General features: G+C 33.6%; 1 protein-coding gene across 1 annotated transcript in view; it reads left to right on the top strand.

The window, feature by feature from the left end:
- LOC148599217 (uncharacterized) overlaps nt 1-26,678 on the top strand; it is a 142,253-nt gene that overhangs the window by 80,816 nt on the left and 34,759 nt on the right. Inside the window, exons 39-60 of the mRNA XM_088559139.1 lie at nt 562-792; nt 982-1,177; nt 1,599-1,803; nt 2,487-2,679; nt 3,230-3,487; nt 4,789-5,013; nt 10,071-10,226; nt 11,008-11,118; nt 13,364-13,480; nt 13,651-13,776; nt 14,948-15,067; nt 15,758-16,006; nt 17,214-17,333; nt 17,831-17,956; nt 18,431-18,639; nt 18,974-19,562; nt 20,720-20,909; nt 21,271-21,374; nt 21,830-21,961; nt 23,159-23,278; nt 24,899-25,147; nt 25,675-25,794. Coding sequence (XP_088415265.1) covers nt 562-792; nt 982-1,177; nt 1,599-1,803; nt 2,487-2,679; nt 3,230-3,487; nt 4,789-5,013; nt 10,071-10,226; nt 11,008-11,118; nt 13,364-13,480; nt 13,651-13,776; nt 14,948-15,067; nt 15,758-16,006; nt 17,214-17,333; nt 17,831-17,956; nt 18,431-18,639; nt 18,974-19,562; nt 20,720-20,909; nt 21,271-21,374; nt 21,830-21,961; nt 23,159-23,278; nt 24,899-25,147; nt 25,675-25,794 — 4,146 coding nt within the window. The remainder of the gene's footprint in view (nt 1-561; nt 793-981; nt 1,178-1,598; nt 1,804-2,486; nt 2,680-3,229; nt 3,488-4,788; nt 5,014-10,070; nt 10,227-11,007; nt 11,119-13,363; nt 13,481-13,650; nt 13,777-14,947; nt 15,068-15,757; nt 16,007-17,213; nt 17,334-17,830; nt 17,957-18,430; nt 18,640-18,973; nt 19,563-20,719; nt 20,910-21,270; nt 21,375-21,829; nt 21,962-23,158; nt 23,279-24,898; nt 25,148-25,674; nt 25,795-26,678) is intronic.

Raw genomic sequence — 26,678 nt, 5'->3', positions numbered from 1 at the left:
TTTTTTTGATCCACTGATTATTAGTATCTTGTTGCTCCTTCTGTTTATGGTCTCCTTTTTTTATTGACATTAGGAGACTCCCTCAAACTAAATGAAATATTTAGAATCTCAACCATAAAAAATGTAAGATTTGAAGGGGATTTGGGTTAAAATGGGTATATTTTCTATGAAAAATACAAAAAAAAACATATTAGACATTTTCTATGGGGAACACTTTCCCATGTAAGAAAGTGTCAAAAGGGAAGATTCTCCCACATAAGACAGTGTCAATAGTGAGGATTCTCCCTCATGAGACAGTGTCATTATGGGGAATATTCTCCGACATGAGACAGTATCAGTGGGAAGGATTCTTCAACATGAGACAGTATCAATGGGGAGGATTCTCCCTCATGAAACAGTGTCAATGGGGAAGATTCTCCCACATGAGACAGTATCAATGGAGAGGATTCTTCCTAATGAGACAGTGTCAATGACATTCTCCCACATGAACTGTTCAAAAGGTTATCAGATAAGCAACCTCTCCTGTTTATATTTGTATTTCTCCTGTTTGTATTTATACAGAGAATGACGTTTATCTGCTCTACTCCAAAGTCACATCAATTGAAAGTACATACCTAAATGCCAACAACCCACAGCGCCCTCTAAGAAAAATTGAAAGTGACACCCATATAAAGAATGTTATTGGCATGACTGTAGATGTACGGAACCAGCGTCTGTTTTTCAGTGACATTCAGCGTGGGGACATACAATTTGTGAGCTTCAAAGGAAATGATTTCACTGTTGTTGTTGATGGTATGATATATTTATTTGATTATTTGAGTTATATTAAATTTTTTTTTCAAAGATGAAAGTTTTAGAATTTTTCATATTTTTTGAAAACCTTAGATGATACTATTCTTACAAATATTACCCAGCATACAGTACAATTTATCTACAAGAAGAGATTTAAACTGGGTTTGTTTATTTCTTACGTCATTTTAGCTGTAGGTTCTGCTGAAGGACTAGCATTTATGGATAATCATAAGAAGTCATACTTGTACTATACAAGTTATACTAACTCCTCAATCTGTCGTGTGCTGCTACATGACAATGGAACCAGGAAAGGAGAGGTTGAAAAGGTCATACAGCTTGAGGTCAATGACCATCCAAGGGCTTTAGTACTGGATACCTGTTCAGAGTAAGTTAACACTGGGTACAGTAAATTGGATTAGTTTTCATCGCTTCTGTACCATGTCCTTACTGGTAACTGGAAGATTGTACATATATTTAAAGTTTTTTTTTCTGTATATAATACTTTATATTGCAAAGATCTCTTACTGACAAATACTTCTTTATATCAGTTTTGTAGTAGACATTGATTTTTAAGTGGGATTAAGATCTGGTAGGTACATGCCAGATTTGACAGTGATGATATTACCCCCAGTCTCCACTTCAACTTGTAAAATCATGTCTGATTAATCAGAAAAGATGGATCTGTAATGATGTTGCACAAAAAGAAAAAGAAATCGTTCATAAAATGATCCTCTTTTTTAAGTACTAGCATAGCCTATTATTTTTCAATAAATCAACTTATGCATACAATTTTTACTTCTTTGCAGTCAAATGTTTTGGACAAATTGGAATGACCTTGCTCCTAAGATTCAAAGGTCAACACTAAATGGCTACGATATTGTATCAATAATCACTGAGGATATCCGAACACCCAATGGTCTGGCTATTGACCACAAAGCCCAGAGATTGTACTGGTCAGATGCTAGGTTGGATAAAATAGAAAGATCTGACTTCAGTGGTAATCACAGAGAGGTATAATATAGAATCAGTCTGTCAGTCTGTATGTCTACTAGTTCCTCTGAACAATCCTGAATGACACTCTTTATGCCCTTTAAAGTTAAATTCTTGAAAACCTTTGAGGGATAGAGGCATTTCATCACCATTTCATTGCCCCTGAAGAGTCCTAAGACATGATTTTTTTGGTTTTGAAAGAAAGTTCGGCTTTCACTTTATACAGTGTATTCTATACTTCCAATTGCTGATTTCTGTTTCCAATTGTCAGTAAAATTATGTCTTGGTGGTAAGGTTGCCATTTACAATTCTTTAACTTCCAAAAGATATTGAGTTATCTCTCTTTACATCCTCTTACCACATGGCAGGCTGCAGCTGGCCCGAAAACTTCATTATACACAGATGCAGTGAAAGAGTTGCCCTTATATGCTCAAGTAACATAAGAAATAAACTATTCGTGAAACGAAACAAGACATACAGAGGCCAGAAATTACTGGCTTGGGACAGGCACAAAAATTGTGGCTTGATCAAAACCCTCCCCCTTTAAAATCTGGCCACTGTGGAAAAAATATAAAACAGTTAAACACATTGTAATTAATGTAGTGTTTGATAATTTGATGCAGACCTGATGTCAATTTAATATGTTCTAGACAGTTTATTTTTATTAAATCTAAGCATTTCATTTATATGACTTACATTTTCAGGTTATTTTAACAACAATCCCTTTACACTCCTTTGGTCTGACTGTCTATGGAGACTTTGTGTATTGGACAGATTGGATGTTGCGTTCTGTTGTTAGTGTCAATAAGTATGACGATAATATGCATTCTAAGCTCAGAGATATGCTGGACAGACAGCCAATGGGATTGGTTGTTTATGCAAAGGATGCTGAGGAATGTAAGTAGGGGTTATTTCAAAACATATTTATGATGGAAACGTTTTGAGGAATTTTAATATTGTGCTTTAAATTGATGGAAAAATCTTTCTGAAACATTACCTTTGACATTTGCCCTCAGTTGGCCAGTCTTTTAAAAACTTTGATACAACCACTTGATACTTTGACATAAGTTTTGTATAGGTATGCCATATTGTGGGATGTGGTTTTTTAATTGCGTCACCAATGATTATATATGTCAGTTAAGCTAAGGTATACCTACTTTATGTAGTTTGTAACTCAAAAATTGTTAAACTAATTTTATTCAAACTTTGCACTATGTTTATATACTGATTGAATCTGTGTGTCTCCTATTATGGAGAAGTCTGAAGTCTCCCCTCCTTACTATTGAATCTGTGTGTCTCCTATTATGGAGAAGTCTGAAGTCCCCTCTCCTTACTATTGAATCTGTGTGTCTCCTATTATGGAGAAGTCCCCCTCCTTATTAATAATTAAATCAGTATTATTATTATCATCCAATATTTTGTTTATTTTCTTTATATCTACCTTCAGGTGCAGACAACCCATGTTATATGAATGCCTTTGGATGTTCAGATCAGTGTTATGTCAACAATAAAGGTCAAGCCCTATGTAACTGCACCAACAACATGGTACTCTTGCCTGATGGGAAGACATGTGCAGCTAAGGGGGCTCAGTGTGCAAAGATGGACTTTGTATGCCATGATAAACAACAATGTATTCCTGGCTGGGAAGTTTGTAACAATATTACAAACTGTTTAGATGGAAGCGATGAATTGGAATCTGTTTGCAGTAAGTGAAATAGTCCTCATGCTTTTAAGTCTGTCCAACTGTCTGCATATAGGTTTCCATTTCATAACTTGAATTGATTTAAATGAAGAAAAAAGTAGAAGATTAAGTGACAAATAAGGCATGTATTAATGTCAAAGTGTTTTCAGTATCTATAGTTTGGTTTTTATACAATTAATTTTGTATTTAGATCTTCCTATATATTTGATTCTAATGCTGCTGATGAGAGGTTACTCCTTGAAACACATGTACAGCATATATAAATTTGCAGTATATATGGACGTTAAACCCCAACAAACAAAAACAAACAAATATATGATTGGTATTTTTGTATTTAGAAATATGATTTCAGGCTTTTCTTATTAAAGGTAGATCTTTTTGTATTTAAATAACAATAAACTTTATTGATAATGTACTGCTATATTGCTGATGTCTGCATCGGTGAATATATGAAACTTCCTTTAACTTATGCCATGCATCTGTGTTTAAAGTTCAAATGATCATTAGCTTATTGCTTATATCATTTCTGAAATATACTTTTACTGACAACCATTTAGAGCCAGTATTTATGTCTGTATAGGATGTTGCAATGTCCCTGTAAACGTAGAAACTTACATTTCTTTGATGGAATTAATGCAACTTACATGATAAACATTTTATAGCAACATGAAAAGTTTATTTTTATTGTTGGGTCATTAAGTAAACTGCTGTCATAACTTAATGTCATTAGGTAAAGTACTGTCATAAATTAATGCCATCAGGTAAAGTGCTGTCATAACTTAATGTCATGAGGTTAAGTGCTATCATAACTTAATGCCATTAGGTAAAGTACTGTCATAACTTAATGCCATTAGGTAAATTGATGTCATAACTCAATGCCATCAGGTAAAGTACTATCATAACTTATGTCATGAGGTAAAGTGCTGTCATAACTTAATGTCATTAGATAAAGATCTTTCATAACTTTATTGCCATCAGGTAAAGTCCTGTCATAACTTAATATCATGAGGTAAAGTGCTGTCATTACTTAATGTCATTAGGTAAAGTACTGTCATAACTTAATTGCCATTAGGTAGAGTGATGTCATAACTCAATACCATCAGGTAAAGTGATGTCATTACTTAATGTGCTGTCATAACTTAATGTCATTGGGTAAAATGCTGTCATAACTTGGTGAAAAATTACTTGGTGAGCAATTCAAGCTCCTGGGAGCCTCTTGTTTTTATATTTTCTAACAATAACTTAGTGCCATGTAGTAATGTTCCACGTTCTACAATTAAGTTTAGTGTATTTTTTTTCTACAGAGAGAACTCCCTGTACATCTAGTTTCCAGTGTAAAAACTACAAATGTATTCCTAACCATCAGGTTTGTGACGGAAAGAACCAGTGTGGAGACTTCAGTGACGAGGTGAACTGTACATGTAATCCTGACACAGAGTTCAGATGTCATGATGGCTCATGTATCCAGAAAAATTTCCGTTGTGATCGCGACAAAGACTGTGCTGACTTTTCTGATGAAATTAACTGTGGTAAGTTTTTTAATGTTTTTGATTGGCCCCACATGGCGAATGTAGGCATGCAGCCCCTAATCAAATCCATGCAACTATTTGACGGATTGGTGATGGCTAATAGTTCAATTACTGACAAATTTGTAATTGAAGACTGGTGACCTACCTTGTTATAAAAGTGGCAGTCACACTGTAGTGATCACTCTGTCTGTTCTATTGTCAGTTACGGGTCGTGTCCAGGCTGCAATTTTTGTGTCTTTTGATGACAATTTTGTGTCCAGATTGTTTTTTTTTTTGTTTTGTCTTCTGATATGGAATTTTGATATTTGGCATATGGGTAGATGAAGTAAAGATGATGTGTTTTGTACCATGGATTTAGGCTTATGACCTTGAACTTCAACTTCTTATGACCTTAAACTTCGACCTCAAGGTCAAATTTCTGTTTTTTTATGACATTTTTGTGTTCAGTCTGCTACTTTTTTGTCTTTGGGTCTGGGCTTTTGATATCTGGCTTGTGGATAAATCTTGGAAAAATGATGTGTTGTGTACCATGTATTTAGGCTTGTGTCCTTGAACCTTGACCATAAGGTCAAATTCTTCTTTGTTTTTGTTGTTGTTGTCCAACTCATGTCCAGATTGGAACTTTTTTGTCTTTCGATATGATCTTTTGATATTTTGCATGTGGGTTGAGCAGCTGAATCAAATTCATATATATAGCTAAATTGCCACAGCGTGGCCAATAGAGATGGAGTCCATCTCAATTATTTCTAGTTGAGGTTGTGTGAATTAATATATGGTTAATCAGTTTATGTAAATTTCATAATTTTCAGTTATTTACAATAAATTTGTATAATATGAAAAACGAAACAAACCATTCCATTAGATATATGAACAAACAAGTTGTCACATGTACTGTGTTAACAAAAGTGATTACCTGATTGATTTGACAGGTTGTTGAAGATCCGATCAATAACAAATTGTAATTATGATTGCATGGATTGATTCATGTGTTGTATATAGTGATCTCATATTTGGTAGTCTTGACATCCATTGTCTTACTCATCATTTCAAAGAACAAAAGTGCATGAAAGACGATTTTGTTTGATTTGTCTACCCCGGACTTGAATTTTTATGAGCAACACCGTGGGTGTTTCTAGAAAAGCAGAGGACGCTTACCCTACCGGTGCACCTGGTCCATGCTCCCAGTTTTTAGTGGAGTCTGAGTTGCCATTTGCTTTTGTTACTTTGTATGTATGATTTTAGTTACTTTATGTACTTTGTTGTGTACAAAAATGCTACAACTTTGGTACATGAAAAATGGTTTTGTTTGGTGACTTAAAATTTCTTAATTAATATTTTTTCGAACATTTTGATTAGAGTGTTAATTTATAAATGCATGGGGACAAAATACTTTATTAAAACTACTCTTTTTATTAAACAAATCATTACTAAGATGAAAATTTTTTATATAGAACACTGAATATATCAATTTATGTTAACAAATAACAGTACAAATTAGTAATTGTTATGTATAATAAAACAAAACATCATTAATTATCCCAGAGAGTATTTGTTTTGTATGACAGTCATAGTGAATAGCAGTAGGATACAACAGTCCATCATCCTTACTCAGCAGCTGGTGGACTTTCTTACCATCAGGGGATATAACTAATAAATTATAGGATAGAGCACCAATAACATAGACATTGTTATGACTGTCGACTGTCACGCCAAATGGATTAACCAGTAAGGTTCTGCCTTGATATTTAAAGATGACATTATATTTAGAATTCAGGACAGTGACTGTGTCTGTAGTTGGAGGACACGTATAACAGATCCTATCCCCACCAGTCACTATATGGGATTCATCTTTAACAGTTTTATCATTGAGTATGGTGTCAATTGTCTCGGTGCTTATGTTCAACCCTCTCACTTCCTTCTCTGTAGACAGTATTCTAGTGACTTTCTTACTACTAACATCAACAATGGAGATGATATTATCCCATGGAAGTGATACAGCAACTTGGTTCTCACCTACTACTGTAATATCAAATGAATGGTTGATTTAATGATTAATAACTTTTAATTTAGAATATAAGATATCAGTAACCACCATTAGTCCACCAGGTAAAGTACAACAACCATAATGAATACCATTCCCTAACTCTACCTTCTGCTGAAGTTGGAGCTGTTCTTGCATTGTGTATGTCATCATCTGAGCTTGCTGGGATTTACTGGTTTCTATTGACAGACTTGAAGGAATTTTTATAGTATTCATATCTCCAAGTATCATTTTTTTCGACAAGACATCTTCAATGGTTCTGTCCTGTTTTAATGCTATATTGATACAACACAGAGCTCCCCTGTCAGACAGGTCTGTAAGTACTGCCTTGGACTCCTCTACAACTTTCTCCATCTCTTTTATACCAATTAAAGTTTGTAAATTGGTGGCATATAACTGAATTGATTCTTTCTGATAATAGATCTCACTTATCTGATTTTCCATGGTTTGAAGTTTTTTCTGGGTCACCCTACTTTTATTCTTTTCTTGTTTTATGACAGCATCAATGTCAGACAACATGTCCTGTTTGACTTTCTTCAGGTATGTTATAGTCCTCTCCATTATGTCCTCCACTTAGCATCAATGTCAGACAACATGTCCTGTTTGACTTTCTTCGGGTACTCTGTGGTTCTCTCCATTATGTCCTCCACTTTTCTTGCCATTTACTTTCTTTGATCCAGAAGTCCATTCAGATTCTTTTCCTGTCCTGCAATGCAATTTCATAAAATTTCAGAAGTTTCCTTCATTTCAGATGTCACATCTTCAAAAGCATGTGACCTCTTTACCTGTCTTACAATGTCATGGAGGGAAAGTATCTTCTTGTATGTTTTGTGTTGAGTTTTGAGACATTTGTTACATGCAAGTTGATCATGTCCCCTGCAGAGGTACTGGTACTTTTCTTTATGAACTGGATAATTCTGGTTAATATTTTTTGCTAAAGGGAGGTAATTTGAGAAAGTTGTTATATAGATCTCACTAACCACTTTCGGGTCAAATGGCCACCCCTCTATGTAGTACCAAAAACACACTGAACCTAGACATATGCATTGTAAGTGCATTATTTGTGTGTATTATGATTAAAAGTAGTCAAATTGAAGCTGAGAATTTGTACTTTAAAATCATATATGTAATTAACTACAAAAGTGTATGAATATTGTTTACGTGTGTGAGTAATTTGCCTTCATGCTGTCAGTTAGCAGAACAGGTAAAAATTTGGATTTTCATTATTATTTATTCAAGTAAATTTTGTGAAGAATTTCTACTATCATCGTACCATTAACATAATGATTTTGGAAGCCTTATTTTCCAAGCTTTGCAACGGTATGCAACTTTAAGATGTCATTTGTCCTGGGAATTCACAGTGAGACTTTGAAAATTACTTTTTTTAACATGTAAAGTAATGGAAACGTTAGAAGTGATTAGTGAGACCATATGTCAATGTGTCGTGGTCTTTAGATTTTTTCTCCTTTTTGTGAAGTGGACTACAGGAGGAACAGAGAGCTTTCTCACACTCAGTACACCACTCTTCCGGGACATTCTTCTGGTCTTTCACACATACCACAGACTGCAGCCATAGTAAAATAAGTGTTAAACTCAAGAGTTTTCATTTTTAAATCCAGTTAAACAAGCTATCTTCATACAGGTTACAAAATAATGTAAAAATGAGTTTGGAAATTTCTAATCCCTGCCTCAGATTGCCCCCCCCCCCCCCCCAAAAAAAAAAAAAAAAAAAAACTATAACAAAACAAAACAAAAAATCAAAAAAACTTTCTCTTTTTACATCATTACTTTTGTTAATAACCATTATAAATACTAGTAGTAACTTACCCTATAAGTATAAAAATCAAAGTACTACAAGATGAGCTAATTTAATCAATTTAACAACTACTGCAACAATGTGCAATGTAAATCTTAAAAAAAAAAATTTAGTTTAATCCAGAGTCCCATTGTTATCTGAATTACTTGCACATTTCAATGGCTATTTTTAGTAGGGTTTGTACTTTGAGTATGTGTTATCTGTTTGCAAATTTGAAAGTGAATAATTCTATCGTAGAATCGGTTTATAATCAGAATGGGTTTGCTGGGTTATTACCCTAATTTTTAAAAAAAATTTGGGACCTTAAAAGAGAAATTGAACTTTTCTTCAAAATTGTATACGTTTTTTTAGCTCACCTTGGCCAAAGGACCATGTGAGCTGTTGCCATCACTGGTCATCTATTGTTGTTCTTCGTCTTTGAAAAAAATTCACAACTCTTTTCTTCTTAAACTACTTGACCAATTAGAACCAAACTTTGTATAAATTTTTCATAGGGTGCTCTGTATAGAACTGATGTGGGAATTTTTGTTCTATTGAAAAACCATTACTTAAAATAGAACATAGGGGTCAGACAATAGTTTTTTACATGTAAATCCAGAACCATTAGGTTTAGCCTAATTCTGACATGGGTAGGGTAAAAATGTTCAGCATAAGGAGATCAATTTGTGGTCAAATATTTGTGTTAATCTGTTAAGCCATGTCAGAATTACTGCCTTCTTTCAACGTTATTTCATAATTTTCAGTGTTATTTCTTTCAAAAACCGTGTCCTCAGAAACTACCTGACTAATTATAACAAAACTTGGTATGAATGTTGAGAACAGAACTGGTGTGTTGATTTTGATCTGTTGAAAAATATGTCTGTTATTTTCACTTTAGTTTACCTTTGTCTTGCTGGAGTATATCAGGGCAACTTTTTCACTGCACCCATGTGTAATGTTGTTTTAAGACAGCTGTAGCCTGATGGTTCATTGACGAGCCATGTTTGGCCTTAAGCTGACATTTTTTTCATCCCTGTGGAATTGTTGTCTCTTTGACATATTCACCTTGTTACTTGTACATACAATATTTATTCTCAAAGAACCATAGTATGTTGATTCATATAAGATAGAGTATTGTCTAAATAAATTTTACTATTCAACTTTACAGAAGCAGTAACTCCTTTTTTGACTCTGAAGTAATTAAAGTTCTTTGTATTGTAGGCTTGGATTGTAACATTCGAGCATTTGCTTCTACAAAAGAGGAAGTGATTCCTTGTAATACAACATCACAGTGTATCCTACAGAGCTGGGTCTGTGATGGTGTGATGGATTGCTGGGATAATGTGGATGAGAAAAATTGTCCAAATAAAACAACAGGTGAGTAACACCATCTTAGATTTGAAGCTTTTTATACCAATATTTCAATCACCCTGTTCATTTTTGTCCATCCATCTGTCCATCAATTAAACTTTGTTGTAACAGATTACTCAACTTCTGTAGGAGGGAATCCTTAGATATAGGTCAATTGACTTTGCCTGATGACTTGTACCATGTCCCCCCTTTTCAGATGCCTCCCTCATCGAATAAGCTCCTTAATTGGTATATCCCAAAGTTGCACAGTTGGTTGCAGAGTTGGGAGTATATATAAAAATGATAATAATAATAATAATAATAATAATAATAATGCTTATTTTAAGAGGGTAACACAGTTAGTGTACAACTAATCTTCCCTGAGGCCCTAACATACAAACAAAAATACTGAGATTAATTTTATTGCCACAAAATGAGTACTATTAAATAATACATGAATGCATGTAGACAAAGTTATCATTATTAATATAATAGTACATGTACTTGAAATTACAGTTGAATTATATAGTGATATGGATGTCTTCCTTCCGTCTGTACTTCATTCTGTAATGCATAGGAGTACCCATCTTTTATTCATTACTCCTCCTTTACCAGGGAATGGAATGTAATGATCTTTTTACAGAATCTTCGTTAGATGTTCCCATAGTGCACCTCCTATTTTAGATTTTGATATGAATCAATTTGGGGGTGTCATACTTGCTCAATTCGTTATTATGATTTTTTTCCTGATATTTTCTTTTGAAATTGTCCAGGTTTCTTTTCTAAATTTCCCTGAATATTATTGTAGATTGTCCTGAAGGTAAATTCCAATGTGCCAGTGGCAGCTGTATACCTATAACTTGGCATTGTGATACAGATGATGATTGTGGTGACAGATCTGATGAAAAAGACTGTGCTAGTAAGTTTACAGTAGAATGGAAAATTGATTTTTAATTCATTTTAATTGATGCATTTCAAGAAATTTTAAGATTTGTTTTATGCTGCCCATGCTATTGTGAAGATTAGGTCTATAGACATTAAACAGTTCTCGTGTTTAAGTTTGGTTTCCACCAAATAATTTCAGATAGTCTTGATTGCTTTAAAAGATTTTTGCAGCTTATGACAGACAAATTAAACTGAGTTTAAATTAGTAGGTCAGCGAGATAGGTTGATATCAGAGCTAGATATCTGTTTTCCCCAGGTTGTGTCCTGTTGTGCCATTGTATATTTATACCCCAGCACACAAAGTGGGTAGGTATTAAACACTGAAAAGTTAGGGTGTCTGTCTGTCTCTTTGTCTGTGATACACACTAAAAAGTTAAGGTATCTGTTCGTCTCTTTGTCTGTGATACACACTAAAAAGTTAGGTTATCTGTCTGTCTCTTAGTCTGTGATACATTCTGAAAAGTTAGGGTGTCTGTCCGTCTCTTTGTGTGATACACTCTGAAAAGTTAGGGTGTCTGTCCGTCTCTTTGTCTGTGATACACACTGAAAAGTTAAGGTATCTGTCCGTCTCTTTGTCTGTGATAAACACTGAAAAGTTGGGGTGTCTGTCCTACTCTTTGTCTGTGATACACACTGAAAAGTTAGGGTATCTGTCTGTCTCTTTGTCTGTGATACACACTGAAAAGTTAAGGTATCTGTCCGTCTCTCTGTCTGTTCTTCCCACAATGGTTTCTAGGTAATAACTTGAAAATGGATCAATGAATTTATTTAAACTATGTACAGTTGTTAACTACCATAAAATGTAGGTAAATTTCAATTTTTAGCAATTTTAAGTTAAGATTTTTTTAACATTTTGCCATCCACTTTTTTCAACATTACATGGTGGGGTATCACTGTTCCATTAATGCCCAATATTTACAAATGTGAACTCATTTACATATCTAAGTACTCAATTTAGCCAAGTTACATGACATATACAAGTAGAAATTGTGAGATACTTATCATACATTCTTTAGGTAAAAGAGTATGTTTAGAAAATATCAAAATGAACCTTAAAATTAAAGTGTTTAATGCATTATTCACTAGTTAAATATGTAATTTTGTGAAAAATAAATTCTTATTGCTGTTAATACATGTGTTGCACAAAAATAGTAGATGAAAATAAAGCATAATTCAAAAATTTAGCCAAATTGTGTTAAAAAATCTTATTTCATGAGACATTTTTTATGTAGAAAACATGGATCACATTTGTTCTTGATTTTTATACAGAAAAAAACTTTCTGTAACATCACAACTCCTGACAAAAAGATTTTCTTGTTCATAGCTTGTGCTGTGCATTTTTGGTTAAAAAAACTCCCCATGATCCTCTCATTTTTGTGAAAATTCTTTGAAAACCATGTAGAAGCATAGTTGTGTGCCTTCCGTGTGACCGAATTATGACACAACAGCCTGTATTTTCTGTGTATTAGTATTGGGATACTATTCTAGCTTTAAATTAGGCATATAGAAAACTTCAACAGTAAGTTGAAACATGAATTTACTCCTTTATTGCAATGTATGAACAGGTAGACTGGCGCAATCAAACATTTTAAAAATGTATGAGGGGCAATTGATACCTCTAAAAGTATGTACTTGAACTTGAAGGAGTCTTGCCATTTCAGAATCAAACTTTATAAAGGTATCCTTTTGACAACTTTGCCAAAGCCTAAGAGAAATGTTAATTTACCTATCTGTGTCCAATTTAATTGAGTGGTTTTATAGTTTCAACTGTGCACAAACAGGTTAAATCTCACTAAAACAGGAATTCAAAACTACTAGAAATCTATCTGCCAATCTTAATTTGTCACATATGTGTAACTAAGTTGATTTTTATACCCCCGCTCAACAGGTGGGAGGTAAATTGGAATCATCTTGTTCTTCTGTCCGTCCAAACTCTGTCTATATAGAGTGATACAAATAATTATTGTCACAATATCTGTCTGATATCAACTTCCTGTATAAGTGGGGTGTGGCTAGCCCAATAAGGCATTGTTACTGCCAATTTTTTGTTTTAATTGTCTCTTTGCTTTTACTATTTAAATATTCACAAATGGTGACTGCCAAAATAAAGCTTTGCTACAATTTATATATGTCTGTACTGCTCATGTGCTGATTTTCAATACAACTGAAAGTAAGGCTTTGCTGTCAAAGGGAGATAACTTTTCCAGATTTTTTTCCAGATGAGACGTGTCCTACTGACATGTTTGAGTGTAATGATGGTACATGTCTACCTAAATCATGGGAATGTGATGGACATCCAGACTGTCCTGACCAAAGTGATGAAACAATTGGATGTTGTAAGTCTAATGTATAGGTATTTGGTCTTTTTATGGTTTAAAGGCTTCATTGTCAGATTATAGACATAACTAATATGAATTTAGAATGCCTATGTTGATTTGTTTAATTTTAGTTTGAAGTATTTTGTAGTAAAGTAAATATAAAACAATTGATCATGTTCGGTTTACAGTACAGCCCAACAGAACATGTAAAGATGATGAGTTTCAATGTAAGAATGGTCGTTGTATAATAAAAGCCTGGAAATGTGATGGTGATTCAGACTGTTCTGAGGGAGAGGATGAGAAAGATGGTTGTGGTAAGATCTATAGTTAAAATTATACTATGCTGTTTAAACATTATAGACAGCTTGGGCCATAGATTGTCAAATTTAGGTTACTCCTCAGTGTGGTGTTTTATGATGTACTGATATCTGTTTGTTGGTGGAAATTTTTTTTTTTATGTCCCACCTTTACCAGGTGTTTTATGGTGTACTGATATCTGTCTTTTGGCAGGTATTGTTTTTTATGTCCCACCTTTACCAGGTGTTTTATGGTGTACTGATATCTGTTTGTCGGGAGGAAATTATTTTTTTTTATGTCCCACCTTTACCAGGTGTTTTATGGTGTACTGATATCTGTTTGTTGGCAGGGATTATTTTTTATGTCACACATTTACCAGGTGTTTTATGGTGTACTGATGTCTGTTTGCTGGCAGGGATTTTTTTTATGTCCCACCTTTACCATGTGTTTTATGGTGTACTGACAGCTGTTTGTTGGCAGGTATTATTTTTTATGTCCCACCTTTACCAGGTGTTTTATGATGTACTGATATCTGTTTGTTGGCAGGTATTATTTTTTATGTCCCACCTTTACCAGGTGTTTTATGGTGTACTGATATCTGTTTGTCGGCAGGGATTATTTTTTTTATGTCCCACCTTTACCAGGTGTTTTATGATGTACTGATATCTGTTTGTTGGCAGGAATTATTTTTTATGTCCCACCTTTACCAGGTGTCTTATGGTGTACTGATATCTGTTTGTCGGCAGGGATTATTTTTTATGTCCCACCTTTACTAGGTGTTTACTGATGTCTGTTTGTTGGCAGGTATTATTTCTTATGTCCCACCTTTACCAGCTATTTTATGGTGTACTGATAGCTATTTGTTGGCAGAAATTGTTTTTTATATCCCACCATTAGTCATTGAGAGTGTGAAGTTTTACTGCTGTACTGACGAAGTCACAAATACATTTTTGTCACAAAATTTCTGCAATCTTTCATGGAAATGATATTTTTAATGCAGTCTTGATTGGTTGTTGAGTGTGTATGTGTCAGTTGTTTGTCATACATCAACTTCTAGATAGCTGAAATGAAAGTGTCGATTTTTTGTGTTCTATAAATTTTTCTCACTTTAATCTCAGTAACCTTTTAATTTTAGACATTCAAATTTTATAATTTAATAAAAAAATGTTTTTTGTTATTTTATTAAAGATGCCATTACCTGTGATGCAAAGGAGTTCCGCTGTAATAATACAAACTGTATCAGGGATATTTTCTTCTGTGACAAAGATGATGATTGTGGTGACATGAGTGACGAACCTTCATCATGTTGTAAGTTTATTTATAGATCTGATGTAATGTAAGGTAGATTTTTTTATATGAAAAAATAGTATTGAGATGTAGGCTGAGATTCAGTATATTATTTTATTATACATTCAAATTAAAACTAGACCAATCAATTGTTCCATTCAACCTCTGCATGTAGGATATAACAACACTCCATTCTACACAAACAGGTGACCTTTTTAGAATTCTCCAGTTTTTCTCTGTATATTGCTTTCAATATCATAAAATGAATTCTGATTGGCTGATTAGAAAGGTCATTCGAATAGAATTTAGAATGGAATATTGATTGTTAGATCCTGCATGTAGTGACTGAATGGAACAACTGATGGGTCTAATTTTAATCAGATTATTTTTTATAATGCATATATATAGGGGGGGGGGGCTATTGTCTGATCACATTGTTAATCCTTTTGTGTGTTTCAGAATGTCAGAATGTTCTTTCATCTTTGAATTTGTTTTTATTTTTGCAGCTTCCGTGCAGTAAATAGTTTCCTTTTTTTACACAGCTTTGACATGCTGAGTTAATTACAAACTTCTTTGTGAAAATAATTGCAGATATTTGGAGTATTCTAAGCATTATTTTGTATGAGACCTGTTAAAGTGCTGTGTGATTTTAGAAAGACGTTTTACATATTTACTTAATGTATATAACTTACTGTTTAATTTCATTTTCAGATTATAACAAATGTAAGGACAAGGGAGTGTTTGACTGCGGAGACAACACTTGCATCAGTGAGACGCTAAGATGTAATGGATTCCCTGACTGCCGCACTGAAAAAGATGAGGAAAACTGTCCAACTGTTAAACCTATTACATGTAACGGCACAGACTTTTTATGTAAAAATGGGCTGTGTGTTCATGATGATTTGGTTTGTAATGGCAGGAATGATTGTGGTGATTCCTCTGATGAATCAGAGCAGTGCTGTAAGTTCTTAGTACATACATTTTTATACCTCTTTAAACATGGGTTACATTTCATTTTGTATGTATTTATGTCCATTAATCCACCGAATTAACTTTTGTTTCTTATTCAGAATTATTTACAGTCTACAGGTTCAGTTTTAGTTTTTCATTGGGTTGTTGCACTTTTGAGGCAAAATATTAAATAAGCATTTTATGTTTTGCGGATTTTCTAAACCATGAATCACCTCTACCATTGGCATTGTCATATATATATATGGGACATCAAAAAGCATCTACAAATATGGGACATCACAAAACATTTACAAATATGGGACATCACAAAACATCCAGAAGTATGGAACAACACAAAACATCAACAAATATGGGACATCACAAAACACCTAGAAGTATAGGACATCACAAAGCATTTACAAATATGGGACATCACAAAACATCTATAAATATGGGACACCACAAAGCATTTACAAATATGGGACATCACAAAGTATCTACAAATATGGGACATCACAAAGCATCTACAAATATGGGACATCACGAAGCGTCTACAGATATGGGACATCACAAAGTATCTACAAATATGGGACATCACAAAGCATCTACAAATATGGGACATCACAAAGTATCTACAAAGTTGGGACATCACAAAGTGTCTAGAAGTATGGGACAACACAAAACATCAACAAATATGGGACATCACAAAGCATCTAGAAGTATGGGACAACACAAAACATTAACAAATTTGGAACATCACAAAACACCAACAAATATGGGACATCACAAAGTATCTACAAATATGGGACATCACAAAGCATTTACAAATATGGGACATCAAAAAGCATCTACAAATATGGGACATCACGAAGCATCTACAAATATGGGACATCACAAAGTATCTACAAATTTGGGACATCACAAAGTGTCTACAAATATGGGACATCACAAAGCAGCTACAAATATGGGACATCACAAATCATCTAGAAGTATGGGACAACACAAAACATCAACAAATATGGAACATCACAAAGTGTCTACAAATATGGAACATCACAAAGCATCTAGAAGTATGGGACAACACAAAACATCAACAAATATGGAACATCACAAAGTGTCTACAAATATGGGACATCACAAAACATCTAGAAATATGGGACATTACTGATGCTTTGTCCTTATAATGTTAAAACTTAAAAATATTGTTGTTTTACAGTTATCAATGAGTGTTTATTCCCTCATTTAATGTGTAGTCATCGCTGTGTGGATCAGAAGATTGGCTATAGATGTGAATGTCCCCCAGGATACCAACTTAAAGATCATCATATTTGTGAAGGTTAGTTCCCTTTGCATGAACTCTCTTTATTTACTTCTTACTTATATAAATAGAAGTAAATGAGATTTCTGTTTTCCCATTTCATCAGTCTTCATCTTTTTTTCTCATTATTTGTAGAATTTTTTATATATTTAATAATAACTGGACTATAAATAGAATTTTGAGTATATTTTCAGTATTTTAATCAGCCGCGGGCTTTGGACTACTGGTATTTTGTGAAAACTGTATATAAGCTTAAATTGATATTGATGCAGATTGAAGTTACTGAAATAGCAGATTATTGATGTTTTTATTGTGTATGTTTTGTTGGAACTATGTTTTGCTATATTTAGACTTTTCTATTTATAGACAAAGAATATGAACATCCTTTTTCATCTTTCTGTTGGAATGGATGTGTCCTCATTTAAATAATCTGGTTAAGATTTCTGTGTGAATATTATTGTTTTATGGGAATTGCCAGATAGATTTCCTCTCTATATATACTTTTTTATTTTTAGATATAGATGAATGTAAGGACTACCCTTGCTCCCATTTTTGTGTAAATGAACATGGCCACTATAAGTGTTACTGTTATGAAGGCTATTATCTGGAGAGGGACAACAAAACATGTAAAGTACTGAATGGTAAGATATTCAACTCAATTAACATCAGTCATTTTGTTTCAACCAATACTATTTTATGTCCATGTGGTGACACATCCATGTCACTATACTGAATCCTAGCAAATTTTATTTTCTATGAATAACAAAGTCAGCTCTTCCTGACCAGTAGTTGTAGTTTTTGAGTATTTCAATTATTGAGTTATCACTTCTGAAATAATTTCCTCTGAATTAGGTTAGATGAAAATACTCCTCTCATTACAGAAATGTCATGGCTCTCCCTGACAGTAAATAGTAGCTAACAGATTCTGAACATGACATTTAATGGTTATTTTACAACAGTGTATTTTTTTAATGATAAAGTTCCCCCTCTTTTACAATAATGTCATGACCCTCCCTGATTGTTACTAAGCTAACACACATGAAATTCAGATCATGACATTTGATGGACATTACAGCAGTGTAGTTGCTTATGATAAAAATTGCTTTCTTTTGCAGTAATGTCACGGCCCTCCCTTATAGTAGCTAACAGACATCAGATTCTGAACATGACATTTGAAGGACATTACCAGAGTATAATTGTAAATGATACAGTGAATGCTGTAGCTGTGGATTATGATTATTATAATAACACAATTTATTGGACAGACATCACTAGTACGAACAGCTGGATCAGGAGACTTGACCTCAAAAACAAAATGAGCAAGGTAAGGATAAGAGTACAGGAAAATGTTAGGTATGGGTCGGAGGTCAGAGCTAAATATGGGTCACATGTCATAGCTAAGTATTGGTCAGAGGTCAAATCTAAGCTTGGGTAAGTTGTCAGGTCTATATGTATGATTTTTATTGACAGTAATGATGCTGGCTTTTTTGTATGTATAATGTTAGAAGATGCTATGGAGTTTTAAGGGCTATTATTTAATACTAAAAATGGTCTTTTATTGATGTTTTGGAAAACACGAACAAAATACATTTAGTACCTAAAAAGTTATTGTGATACATTGGCACAATCAACTTCAAAACTGACATTTTTATTGACAGCCTGAGACTTTACACGACTCCACAGTGAGGAATCCAGATGGTCTGGCTGTAGATTGGTTAGGCAGGAATCTCTACTGGTGTGACAAAACAGCAGACACCATTGAAGTCTCCCGCCTGGATGGTTCTTACCGTAAGATACTGATCCATGCTGGATTACAGGAGCCCAGGGGACTAGAAGTCCACCCACTACGAGGATATTTGTTCTATACTGACTGGGGAGAACAGCCTCATATATCTAGAGCATTCATGGATGGTACCAACATAGAGAAAATAATCACCGAAAACCTCGCTTGGCCAAATGGTTTAACCATAGACTACATCACAGAAAAGATATTCTGGTCGGATGCTAGTTTAGATTACATCAGTATGGCTGACCTTGATGGCAAAAACCAACATGTTGTTATTAATAGTCACTTGCCCCACACATTTGCCCTTACTACATTTGAAGGATACATATTTTGGACGGACTGGGACAGTAAAACTATAAATAGAGCAAACAAATTTACAGGTGAAGACCGGAAGATGATTATAAAAACGTCACACAGACCTATGGACATACAAGTGTATCACATGATGAGACAAATTGAAGGTATTTTATTTTTGTGTACTTATCCTTCTAAGAATCATGCAGTGGTGACGTATTGGTTTAGGACACCACTTATCTTTATTCCAAATGTCAGAGTTGTTTAGTATGCTTCTGAGTACTGAAATTCACCATATATTTAGAATTTTCTCTCATGTAGAAAACAGGTAAATTTGAATTGACTATTTTGGGAGACTTTGTCTGTAATCTGGTTATTCCTTCTTTAATTATATAAATTCACTCAAATTGATTTTAGTATACAATTCCATTTTAAAACATTGTACATTCTATGATTCAAATGCCTCATGCATCAGAAATAAAATCATGTGACCATTGAATTGGATGTTTCTTTATTATGATTTCCCATGGTTATAATACAAACAGCTAAAAAAAAAATAAATAAAGATAAATTTGGCCAACCTCCAAATAACTTTACTTTCTGAGTAATACAGCAATAGTGATTTTAACAGTTAGTATTAATTTCTGTGATTTGCCAGTTTCTCCTAGTTCAATTAGGCATTTATGAATTTCATTAAAACTCACTAGGTTTAAGAAAAAAAAAATTGACAATTTTGTGAATTTGAATTTGTAATTTGACTAAAGAAACCATGGAAGTCTTCCTCATGTTTCTTATTTATCTGTAGACTTTCTTCCTTTGATCTTGTCGAGATATATCTCTCAATTTCTTTTACATGACAAGATATTTAAAATTATTCATCAAAACATTTGAGAGTGGTTGCGAGGTCATCAGAATTTCTTTTGAGTTTTGAATAAAAATAATATCACACACCGACAGTGTATGTTGCACTACAGATTTTTTCAAAAGTAGTCCCTAACTTAATATACATTAAAATGATCATGATGATTAAAATGCAATAATTGAATTACCGATGAATAAAATGATAGTTGCATTCATTTCCATACTGACAATTCATGAAGACATACGTACACGTCAAGATATTCCTCTTAATAAAGTCAGTATCACAATCAATCGTAACAGTTATTCTTTATATAATTGTACAAAATGAACTAGTCCATCCTACTTCGCAATTTGTTAGTTTTCAAAAATAAAATCAAACAGAATTTTTCAACAATAGAAACTATGAGTATATGTGTTTAATGCCTATATAATTCTGAATCATTACTTTGAAACATGATTTCAGGCCATTTAGGAAATAATCCTTGTCGTGTCAACAATGGTGGTTGTTCTCATCTGTGTCTCCTGAAACCTTTTGTTGTCATGAGTTACCGTATGGAATCATACTTTCAATCAACGACAAAAGTTTGTGGCTGTCCAGAGAACTACATGCTCTCTGGGTCATACAGATGTGTGTCTGCATGTAAAAGTCCATTGTGAGTAAAACCAATAATTGTAATATAGTTAAAATTTAACTTTTACCAATAGAACCAAAAATTGCAAACTTGTTTAACCATATTGATTCTTTTGGAAAAAGGGAGGGTAAAGAATTTAGTTTGTAATTGAGATGCCATTACTGTTTTTCAGCCGTTTTGAGTGTTAAAAAAAATTTAGGGCTATCCAATCACGTTTTAAAGCCAATTAAGATGTAAAGAAATTTCTAAGTATCCATCCTGTTTTTGAGCCATTTTGAGTGTTAAGAAAGTTCTTAGTTTATCACATCCTCTGTGTCATGTTTTAGCCATTTCTATTTTAATTGAAAAGAAAATTATAAATGTATTCCAATCTGTTTTTCAGCCATTTTGAGTGTAAAGAAAGTTCTAAGTGTATCCCATCCTGGTGGAGATGTGATAACCATACTGACTGTAGCAGTAATGAAGATGAGAGAAACTGTGAAGACAGTAAGTCTGTGCTCTTTCATATTTGGCAGATATTTTAATATATGTCTTTTAGCTGCCGTTACGATATTATGAAATATAATTGTAAGTTGTAGGTAATTAGAATAATTAAGTCCTTACCTAAAAGTAAATTAATTGACTAAGTATGGTTTGTATGAAGAAGCTGAGTTAGTATATCCTTGGGTGCTTTCCATTATATGATTCCTTCTATTTGAATCATAGATTGGTGCTTCATTATTGGTTTCATACCTTTAGGTTGGTCTCTGACAAACATGAAGTAGAATTAGTGAAGTTTCGTATGGATTAATGGGAGAACCAGCGTAGTATATATACTATATCCTTAACTAATGGTTTTTATAGTTTAAGGCTCATACTACAGAATTAGTCAAAAACTGGAATATGCTATTCTTCATGGTCATACTTCAGACAAAACTAGAATACCTTCTCTATATATTTAGAACCTTACCACTGTAAACAGAGGGGCTATTTCCAGTGTCATAATGCCACAGATTCCACAGGATGTGTACCACCAGTTGACATCTGTAATGGCCGAAATGATTGTGATGATGGAAGTGACGAAAAAGATTGTGGTAGGTTTTTAACAATTCTCTTTTATGCAGCCTCAAATAATTGTGGTCCTATAATGGTATAATGGTGTTGATATAAGTCAGCAGCCATGTTCATTGGTATTTGGTGTCCAGTGGATAACTTGAGGATTAATTTGTAGATCTGTATGAAATTGTACCTCCAAAGGAAGATTGGTGCCAGTTGTCTCCTCTGACACTACTTGACCAATTTGAACCAAACTCGGTAGGAATGCTCCTTAGGGTATCCTGTATAGAACTGATGTGGGGATTTTTTATCCATCAATCAGTTTTTCACATATATTTGCAAAACCGTTAGGTTTAGCTAAATTCTTTCAATTGCTGAAATGATCCTTATCATAAGGCCTTCAAAAGTCCTCAGGGATCAAAGTTGTTAGGCAACTCCTTGTAAGAGTTATTGCCCTTGAAAGATGAAACATGACGTTTTTTGGGTTTTTTTTAACAGTTTTCAGCAAATATCTTGAAAACTAAAATAGATTGAACGAAATTTTCACACGTTGAAATGATCCTTATGATAAGTTCTACCAAAGTCTTCTTTGGTCTTAATTGTTGGACAACTTGTTAAATTTATTTCCCTTGAAAGACAAAATTTAACCAGGTTAGCAATTCAGGCTCCTGGGAGCCTCTTGTTAGGGTTATGACTTGAACAATTTGGAAGGTGAAGACAAAAATAAGCATTTTCCTGTTGTGTAAATGATGAATTTATTACAAGTGAATTGATTTTCAGGTTGCAATTGGCAGCCAGCTCAATTTTGGTCCTGTTCTTTCTTGCGTTATAGGTTTGATTGCAATCATAATTTAGAGCTATAAGACCCTTACCTTTATTTTAAATGATTATCACTTTTTCCAATTCATAGTAGTTTTGATATAGAATTTCTAACCATATTGAAAATGTTTTAACAATAGTATTATTGAGGTCTGGACGACTGTTCATGAGCATGCAACTTTGCTGGTGTTTTCTAGAAAAGCTGAGGACACTTACCCTACCGGTGCACCTGGTCTGTGCTCCAAGGTTTTAGTGGAATCTGAGTTGCTTGTCTCCTTTTGTTTCTTAGTATGTATTATTTTGGTTATTTAATGTTCCTTGTTGTATATGTTAATTTTCACTATTTGGTCTTTGTCCCTGGATTATGTTCTTTTGATTTCCGCTTGAATCTTGATTGTCTCAATTTATCTTTGCAGATCAATACCAGTGTATGAAGGGTTATATTAAATGTCAATCTGGTAACAAGTGTATTCCAGAGTCATATAAATGTGATGGAACACATCATTGTGAAGATAAATCAGATGAATTCAACTGCAGTAAGTATAAATAATCTCCCTTTATATGTTGAATTGATACTTGCAAAGTAGGGATATTGCAATAGGTGAGTTTATCCAGCCTTCTGTTACAGTCCCTGAACTGATCCGTGCAACTGTTTGATGGATCGAAGACCGCTGACTGACTTATTGATGACGGATCGATAAGCGATGACTGGTGATTGGTCTGACTGTAGCTTTGTCATGTAAAATGACGGATAATTGGTTCATATTAATTTAAGAATTTCCACTGAAACTAAACTTACATACTACCATATTGAATTATATATCAAATCCATATATCGTTTTTTTTGGTTTTTTTTTTTAAGAATAAAACATATGTAAAATAAGAGTAAATAATTTATGTTTTAATATATTGCATTATGTAAATATGTGTAAACTGACAAATAAAACAACAGAATCTGTAAAATATATTGACCACTCAGTGGTCATGGGATGTGATCACAGGTTCAATGGATTAGTTTGACGGATTGATGACTGATCAGAAACTGATTGGTGACCGATGACTGATTGCAGTTTTAGTTGCACTGATTGGTTCAGGTACTGTATATAGAGGGGCACCTATGTCTTATCCATTGCTTAGTTCAAACATATTTTATTTGTTCAATAATATACAAAAAGGATTAGGCACAACTTCATTTTACTTATGAAGTCCCATCCGTTACTCCTCATCCACCAAAGAAACAGAATCCTAATTTAAAATTGAATATCTGCTCCTTATTTTCTATACTTTTATGTGAAGTCTGTTTTACGTCTCGCATTTCCTGATGTAGTGGTGCACATCTCTTATCAATATCTCTTACTACACAACTAAATGGAATTTAATGGAAGTTTCACAATGCACCCTTTATTTTTAGATTTTATCCAAATCAATTTGCAGGCCAAAAGGTGTATGTTATCACAGGTGGGGGATGGGGGGGGGTCAGGGTTTCAATTAAATGAGCATTGCTCAGTTTTTTTTTTAGTTTTCTTAGCCACTGCCACTGAAAGTTGCTAATGAAACATTCTTTGGAAACACATGTATGCATATACATAGGAAAACTATAGAGATCTTGGCAGGAATTAGGTGGGAAGGTTGTTACCTCCATTAATGGTATACTTTTGCTTCCACTCTTTCAAATGATACCAAATTTTATATTTTTCGTGCTTCAGAGCTATTCATAAGATACGGTTAACTGCATGTAAATATTAATGGCTTTCATGTAGAAATGTACAAACTTGATTAGCTGCACTCAGAATTACTTTCCCATTTATTTTAACAGAAACAGCAATTCTATTTCAGAAATACAATATTTCTGTTGTAATGCTGTATATAGATCTGAAGGAAATAATTTAATCTATGAATTACCATTTTGTCTGTAAATTCATACATGGAAAAATAATGTCAAATTGACACAATTGTTGTGTCAATGATGAGCACAAATTTCAAGAGAGCACATGTAAAAAAAAATTCAGGTCAGAAAATGGCTCATGCACAAATTAGTCTGGCATTAAGTACATTTTGTCAAATAAAACTCAGTACTGAAAGTTTTAAAGCCTTTAGCTTTTGACTAGAATTACCTTTTATCAAGAGTTCTTGTTCAGAGCTTTGTTATTTTTTAGCTGCTAAAGATTGTAAACCTGACCAATTTCAATGTGACAATATAAAGTGTGTTCCATTGATGTGGAAATGTGACAAAGATAAAGACTGCATGGATGGGACAGATGAGCCATCAGCAGCGAAATGCAAGAATTCTAGTTGTCCGGACAATTTCTTTAAATGTCGGGAGGGGAGATGTATACCTAATACCTGGAAATGTGATGGTGATCCTGATTGTGGAATCACTGATCATTCTGATGAACTGACATGTGGTAAGTTGATTCTCATCAAACTTTATATCAGGTTATATTTGCCATACTGTGAAAGTTTTATTGTTTGTGGGGTACCAATTTTTGTGGCTTTCGTGGTCAAACCACGAAATTTAGTTCTCTACAAATAGTAGACTGCCATTGATGTGTATATTTAAAACTTCAAAACCACAATTTCAAGAACCCACAAACTTGTGTTTCTTCCCTGATCCACGAAAATTGGTATCCACAAATTAAAATACTTTCACAGTAAATGATGCTTGGCTGCTCTGAGCAATATTTAGTTTAACCTCTATCAATACAGAATTATATTTGGTTGTGTTTTTCTTCAGTTCTTCAGAGCATAATGAAAATATATAAGTTACAGTTCTAAAGCTGTTAGAATGTTGCATAAAAACTATATACAGTGTATAACTCCAGTTTTTCAAATCATGGTTACATTATATCCATTTACAATTATTTTTAATATGGACTTCATGGAAAATTGGTACTAGAGGTTTCTGTAATAATACAAATATTTTTAACTTCAGAAAATGTAAGCTGTAGCAGTGACCAATTCCAATGTGTTGTCAACAAGAACTGTATCCCAAAAGGATGGAGGTGTGATTACGACAAAGATTGTAAAGATGGCAGTGATGAAGAGAATTGTAGTATGTAGGGTCAGGGGTTATCTGTCATAGGGTTATTAAGGATGGGAGTGTGTTTATGATAAATATAGTAAATTGATGGCAGTTATAAAAAGGATTGTGGTACATGTATATAGAGTTGGGGGTTGGAGATCAAAGGGTTTTTGTATGACACTAGACACTTAGTATTCCTGCAATATCTTGAATTTTAGTTGATTGAACTTTTAAGTAGTACTCCAGCTAAGGATCATGCAAAATGTGGTTCATGGGTAAAAAGCCTACATATTTTCATTTTTGATATTTTGTTTGAAATGTCATTGTAGACAGAAATTAACAAGTGGTTTTTCATATAACCTGTGCTGTTAGGAGATTAAAAATATATAGAATGCACTGTAGATTTCAAAATTAAGGGAGATAACTCTGTAAATGGCACTCAAATACAATAGAATCTACTGGATTTTCAATGTGGATTATCTCCTAAGAGCAGGCAGATTTGAAGGAATAATCACACATTTCATAGTATAGACCCATAAAACAACCTAATTACAGAAATAAAAATATGTAGCCTTTTTTGGGGTGTATCACATTTTTCAGGTTTTGCATGATTCTTACAAAGACAGCTACTTCAACAATTTTACCATGGGTTTCGAACAACAAAAGGATGACTGGTATTGATTTTAGAGATTATGGCCTCTACTGTTTAGGAATTAATGGCCAAAAAGGGGTCAAAACAAGTTTATCAAAGAATTAAACTATTTAACATGTACAGCAGTAAAAAGCAAATGAATATGTACTGTTCCATAATATCCTATATCAATATGGTCATACAGAGATTAATTTGGGGGATTTAGACCTGAACTGTTTAGAATTAGAGACCAAAACAGGGGCCAGGAAGAAGGATTGTCTTA

The sequence above is a fragment of the Perna viridis genome, chromosome 13 (assembly GCF_037379345.1).
Source record: "Perna viridis isolate PV_CMFRI_1.1 ecotype Kerala chromosome 13, ASM3737934v1, whole genome shotgun sequence".
Classification (NCBI taxonomy): domain Eukaryota; kingdom Metazoa; phylum Mollusca; class Bivalvia; order Mytilida; family Mytilidae; genus Perna; species Perna viridis.
The sequence above is the reverse complement of the archived record's forward strand: the minus strand, read 5'-3'. Positions and strand labels throughout refer to the sequence as shown.